General features: G+C 37.9%; 1 protein-coding gene across 1 annotated transcript; it reads right to left on the bottom strand.

Moving 5' to 3' along the window:
• Positions 1–5,862: 5,862 nt before the first annotated feature.
• On the bottom strand, positions 5,863–6,372 carry LOC108379170 (uncharacterized). The gene has a single exon (XM_017635496.1). The coding sequence runs from the start codon at positions 6,370–6,372 to the stop codon at positions 5,863–5,865; it is 510 nt and encodes a 169-aa protein (XP_017490985.1).
• Positions 6,373–7,028: the final 656 nt, after the last annotated feature.

Below are 7,028 nucleotides of genomic sequence, written 5' to 3' on the forward strand. Positions count from 1 at the left end.
CGACAGAAAAAAAATAAAAATATATAAAACGTACATATGCATATATACATGCGTGCATATGCATATATACATGTAGAATTTTACTTAGCGCTGTCGCACTTACGCTTTTTTTATCAACGATAAATGATTTAGTCGAGCGTATCTTAAGTTTAAGGTATTTGAATAAAGTTAAATTGTATTTAAAGATTTGAATTTAAACAGAGTTTGAATTGAACTTTAATTGAAATAGAAACTTAAACACGTCGTTTAGCCACACGTCTTCGCTTGGTTCGCGTTACTCCTCAGCTGAACTTCGACTCGTGTCGGACATGCAAACGTTGTCGCTTTGCAGCCAGCCTTAACCCTTCAACTCCCGCATTCGGCCATTCTGTTATATATTCGCCCCGAATGTTTCGTCGCTATCTTTTGCCCACGGCTTCATATATTCAGCGCAGGTTGTTGACTTAATCGGACCTTCCGAGTTTGTAAGTTTTCGTACATCATACGAGTTGTTACCTTTGCTTTCGTTATTTGGTAGTGACCCAAAATTTTTGGTTTCAACTTGAGACCGCTACCAAATTGTGTACGCATGATTGCTACCAAGTCAACGACTTTGTACGGATTCGCCTATTTACGTCTGAGATTATACGTTTTCCTGTTTTCCTGCTGAATTTTGAGGATCTGCGGCTTTTAGAACATTTTTGATGTGTTTGACGGTTGCCCCAGTTTAAAGGGCTAAACTAAAATTATTTAATAAGTTAAATGAATTACTAACCGATAGTTATGAATGGAAATGGGTTTAAAATCCTTTATTTCAGAACTATATTTAGGAGGGTTGCCACGTGATTAAAAATAAATTTCCACTTAATTCATCAGTTGCTTGAAATATTTATAACAATGTCAGACGACAAATATTTAAGGAAATTTTAGTTCGAAAATAATTTTTAAGAGGGTTGCCGGTTGTTGAAAGTGGTATTTCGTTTAATTATACATAAGTTACATGAAATTTTAAAATATGGTTATCAAAAGAACGAGCGTTAAGAAATATTTAAGCGGAACATTTTGTTTTTTTTGTTGAAAAAAATAAGCTCAAATTATTTAATAAGTTAAATGGATTGTCAAAAGATAGGTATCAATCGAAATGGGTTTGAAAATAACTTATTTCTAAACTGAATTTAGCAGAGTTGCCATGTGCTTAAAAAATTAAATTCAACTTAATTCATCAGTTAATTCATCAGTTAATTGAAATATGTATAACAATGCCAGGCGAAAGATTTTAGTTTGAAAATACTTTTAAAGGGGTTGCCACCTGTTTGAAAAGTCGAATTTGTTTTACTTATACAAAAGATACATAAATGAAATATCGAAATATTAGTGTCAAACGAAAGAGTTTTAAGAAAACTATAGGCTGATAATATTTTTTAATTAGAGTTATATTCTACATAGATGTGCACAGGTTTTATTTTTTGAAGTTACAGGGAGATTTGAAATTTGATTAAATGAAGACCGACACCATGCGAGAACTCTCATCACTGAGAAATGGTTTAGATTAATCATTAGGAATATTTTAAGAGGTTTTTGAATAGGGTTTCACCTGTTTAAAAAAATTAAAAATTTTGACGCCATGCGGGTTCACTAGTCTATATATTAATAATCTAACGAAATCCCATAAAAATATATTCCTCCCTACTGCTCCTATGTTTCTTCTTCGAAAGGTATTTCAAAGGGGAGGTGTGCATTTTGTTTTTTTTTCAGTAGGTGGAGTAGGAGTGGAGTTATTCCGAAAAACTTTATTTATGGTCCGATTTGCTTCGAATTCAAAATACATATTACTAACATCAAGAGAAATACACAAATGGACCCGATAGGTGGCTCCAGAGCCGAGTTATTCCAATATCCGTTTAAGCATATGAATGCCTGCGTTGGTTTCACCATCTACTATCTATATATTAATACGCTAACGAAATCCCATACAAATCTATTCCTCCCTACTGCTCCCATATTGGTTTCTCAACCGATTTAAATGATTCTTCTTTTGTTCGAAAGGTATTTCAAAGGGGAGGTGCGCACTNTTCCGTATAAGCCTATGAATGCCTGCTTTGGTTTCACCATCTACTATCTATATATTAATACGCTAACGAAATCCCATACAAATCTATTCCTCCCTACTGCTCCCATATTGCTCAACCAATTTGAATGATTCTTCTTTTGTTCGAAAGGTATTTCAAAGGGGAGGTGCGCACTTTTTTCAGTCGGTGGAGTTCATTTATGGTTCCGATTTGCTTCGAATTTAAAATACGCATTACTAGCATCAAGAGAAATACACCTGCAAAAAATGGACACGATAGGTGGCTCCGGAGCCGAGTTATTCCAAATTCCATATAAGCTGTATTGTGGAACGATTTTCCGTCATCCCTTGTCAAATTTGGTTTGGAGACAAACCGGTGTCGGCGTTGCGCCATCTTCAGTGTCAGTGCAGAACGAAAAATGACACTGAAGATGGCACAACGCCGAACCCGGTTTGTCTCCAAACCAAATTTGACAAGGGATGACGGAAAATCGTTCCACAATACATCATACTCCTACCCTGTCGGAAATACAAACAACCAAAAAGAAGTTCCGTATAAGCCTATGAACGCCTGCTTTGATTTCTTCATCTACTATCTATATAAGGCCAATTTTACAGGAAAGTAAACCAGCCCGATTTTTTTTTCTTTCAAATATTGAACTTATTAGTGATTATTGGTGTTCACTATATCTGTCAGCTGCTTCTGACACTAATTCTTATCATGTCCAAGCATTTTGTGTTTAATATTTTGCTGCTTTTGTCGAAGGATTTATCACGAACCTAAAAACGGTTTTCGATACTTGAACAAGGAAAAGTACAAAAATTTTGGCCGATTAAGTTCTGAACGATAGAAAATAAATTAGTTTAACAGGATAAGTTCCAAGCGAAAAAGTTGTTTAGAACTCCTATTAAGTCGTAATGAAATGTACCGCAAATGTTAAGTGTAACGTAGCCAGTGAAAAACTAAAAAAGTTGTTTTTGGATAATTAAGTCCCCTTTCCAAAAGGATATATAACATGTTTTCTTAGTATGGTCGATATCATACTGATTCCATGTGGAAAAAAAGAAGTCATAGCTGAAACAATTACCTAACAAATAAGTGTAACGTGGCCAGTGCTTTTCTTTTTATTTAAAATTTCTTTATTGACTTCATAACTAATCTCACTTCATTTTAGCAATAAATAATAACACATATTTAAGAAAGTCTTTTCATGAACAATTGCGAATTGAGCATCATACTGCAATATTTTTCGAAGTAGTCAACTCTGTAGCATCAAAAACGGTACGTATCCGCTCCGACGGAGTCGCACAGGTATGTAGATGCCTTAATACGCTAACGAAATCCCATAAAAATCTATTCCTCCCTACTGCTCCTATGTTTCTAAACTGATTTGAATGATTATTCTTTTGTTCTAAAGGTATTTCAAAGGGGAGGTGCGCATTTTGTTTGTTTTTCAGTAGGTGGAGTAGGAGTGGAGTTATTCCGAAAAACTTTATTTATGGTCCGATTTGCTTCAAATTCAAAATACATATTACTAACGAAAAGAGAAATACACCTGCAAAAAATGATAGGTGGCTTCAGAGCCGAGTTATTCCAATTTCCGTACAAGCCTATGAATGCCTGCTTTGGTTTCACCATCTACTATCTATATATTAATACGCTAACGAAGTCCCATACAAATCCTTTCCTCCCTACTGCTCCTATATTTCTCAACCGATTTGAATAATTCTTCTTTTGTTCGAAAGGTATTTCAAAGGGGAGGTGTGCAATTGGTTTTTTTTCAGTAGGTGGAGTAGGAGTGGAGTTATTCCGAAAAACTTCATTTATGGTCCGATTTGGTTCAAATTCAAAATACATATTACTAACGACAAGAGAAATACACCTGCAAAAAATGATAGGTGGCTTCAGAGCCGAGTTATTCTAATTTCCGTATAAGCCAATGAATGCCTGCTTTGGTTTCACCATCTACTATCTATATATTAAAGGCATCCACACACCTATGCGATTCTGTAGGTGCGAATCTGTCCCGACAAAAATTACAATAATGCCGACCATAGTTTTAGATGAGGAACGACACACTTATGCGATTTGCAGAAGCGATTTATTCGAACCTTCACAGTTCTTTTCGTCGTGCCGAAATCGCTGAATGCCGCGTTTTGAGAACTAAAAAGGTCAGTGAACGGATTTTGTAGAGTTAAAACAAAAATTAATGTAAGAAAACGAAACATGTTTATTGCAGAAAAGCTAAGAATAAAATTTTTTGTTTGTTTATAAAATAAAATTTTTCACGGCGATAGAGTGGCACAGATGTGTGCGTTCTTGCGTTTTCGAAGAAGTCAACTCTGTAGCATCAAAAACGGTGCAGATCCGCTCCGACGGAATCGCACAGGTATGTAGATGCTTTAATACGCTAACGAAATCCCATACAAATATATTCCTCCCTACTGCTCCTATGTTTCTCAACCGACTTGAATGATTCGTCTTTTGTTCGAAAGGTATTTCAAAGGGGAGGTGCGCATTTTGTTTGCTTTTCAGGAGGTGGAGTAGGAGTGGAGTTATTCCGAAAAACTTCATTTATGGTCCGATTGGCTTCAAATTCAAAATACATTTTACTAACACCAAGAGAAATACAAATGCTTCTCCATTTCTACAACCTCCATGTCGATGTCATCGCATTTGTTTTTTGGCCATTTTTCTACGTCTTCGTATAAGAAGGACGGTCTTGTATACCATATTGATTTGACGAGTTTTTCCAAAGTGCATCCTCTGGAGACTAGGTCTGCTGGATTGCTAAGTGTTGGCACATCCCTCCAATGGACGCCAGTTGAATCCTGGATTCCCGAAGTCCGGTTACCAACGAATGCCGAAAGTGTAACAGAATGCATCTTCAGCTAATGCAAAACCACTTTCGAATCTGTCCAAAAGAAAACTTCAAATACATTGTCAGAAAAATTTGATTTAGTTTTTGCGAATAGACGAGCGAGAAGAAGAGCGCCACAAAGCTCCAATTTCAATTGCTTCTTAGTGGGTACAGCTCTGGATTTTGCGGTGAGCAGACGAACAACAGCTTTCCCTGATTTGTTGACTATACGTGCGTTGAGTGCGCAACCATTTGCGCGAATCGATGCGTAGCAGAATTCATGCAGTTAAAACGACGGCTGAGCGTTTGGAGAAAAACAATATCTTTGCAACTTGACTGACGGCAGATCCGATAAACGGTTGCGAAAGGTGGTCCAAGCGAATTCAATGTTCTGAGGTACCGATTCGTCCCAATCCAATTTGAGAAGCCACAATTCCTGCAATAAAATTTTTTATGTTATTATTAAAGGTGCCAAGAGACCAAGGGGATCGCAGAGCGATGAGACAACTGAAAAGATAGAGCGTTTAGTATAGCGACTAGCTGGTTTTGGTTTTGGTTCGAATGCAAATAAGAAGCAGTCCAAGTATTGGTTCCACTGCAGCCCAAGTGCACTTGTAAAGGACGTGTCGAGATTCAGATCCGTTGCAGACTTATCTTCTCTGAATCGTGCCTGGTTAGAGTGCCATTTTGCTAGCTGAAACCCAGTTTCAACAATTCTGTCACCTCCTCCTTCATTTGTCAAAGATCGACCATAGTGTCAGCTCCACATAAAAGATCGTCCACATAGAAAGACGACTGCACGATTTTCGCTCCAATTGGGAACTGGGACGCATGTTGTTCAGCCAAGTAAATCAAACTTCGTACAGCTAGATAAGGAGCAGAAGCCATACCATACGTTACCGTGTTCAGTTGATACGTGCGAATTTTCTCAGTTGGCGAACTCTTCCACAAGATCTACTGAAATTTTCTATCTTCCTCATGCATTAGTACTTGCCGGTACATCTTGACAATGTCGGCAGTAAGCACAAAACGATATAATCTAAAACGAAGAAGTATTAGATCACACTGGATTGTTGGTCCAACCATTTCAAGTTCGTTTAGTGATTTTTGCGTTGTTGTGCGGCAGGAAGCGTCAAATACGACTCGTAGCTTGGTTGTTGTGCTTGTGGGCTTAAGCACGCAGTGAAGTGGGATGTAGTAATGCGGGTTTCTGAGGTTTGGGTTCTCTACAGCGCTCATATGTCCCAAACCTTCATATTCGTTCATGAACTCCACATACTGTGATCTCAATTGTGGTGATTTTGTTAGCCGCCCTTCTTGCGCAATAAACCGCCTCAAAGCTGTATTATATGAGGCACCCAAATATGAAGGGTCGTCCTTGAAGGGAAGTCTGACTACAATTCTACCAGAAGGCTTACTTGACACGGTGTTGATGCACAAACGCTCGCAAATGTGTTGTGTCATGCTTCTGTGGTAGTAACTTCTTCCTCTAGCTTCCATAACCTTTCTAATTTAGCATCCAAAGATTCGCTAGCTGTAAATAAACATGAAGATTTAGTTGAATTGCTGCCTGCTTAGTAGCGTCCTGACACAATCCATCCGAATAAGGTTTTTTGTAGAATTGGTAAACTAGATCCGAGTTTAATTTGGCCGACAGCCAAAAGGCTGAGAACGTTTCTATGCCCAACAACTAATCAATTTTCCTAGGCAGATGAAATTCATCATGACCGAGGACAATATTGCTTGGAATGTTCCATGATGAAATATCGATTTCTGGGTCGGGCTGACAAGCAATATGGGGTGCTACGCAAAAAGTGAGAGGAAGTTCAAAACCAGTAACTTGCAATTTGATGGTGTTTGAGGTCTTGTACTTAATATTTGTTGATGACTTACCGATGCTTTGAATGTCGATATTTTGCTTACTTCTTTGCAACAACAACTTTTGCGAGAATTCTTCAGTAACAAAATTAACTTGAGAACAGGAGTCCAGCAATGCCTTACCCATTCTGTAGCCTCGCGTGAGGTGTGAGTCAGATTTGTAGCAGTTTGGCCTGACGAGGATGCACGATGAAGTAAGCTGTGGTGCTGCCTTGAGCAAACCTTGCACCTGTGCGCTGATG

Source organism: Rhagoletis zephyria, unplaced genomic scaffold (genome assembly GCF_001687245.7).
Source record: "Rhagoletis zephyria isolate East Lansing unplaced genomic scaffold, Rhagoletis_zephyria_1.1 Rzeph_scaffold_15766, whole genome shotgun sequence".
Classification (NCBI taxonomy): domain Eukaryota; kingdom Metazoa; phylum Arthropoda; class Insecta; order Diptera; family Tephritidae; genus Rhagoletis; species Rhagoletis zephyria.

Bases quoted from the DNA above. Each gene is read 5' to 3' on its own strand.
- LOC108379170 (XM_017635496.1), bottom strand. From the start codon at position 6,372: ATGACACAACACATTTGCGAGCGTTTGTGCATCAACACCGTGTCAAGT.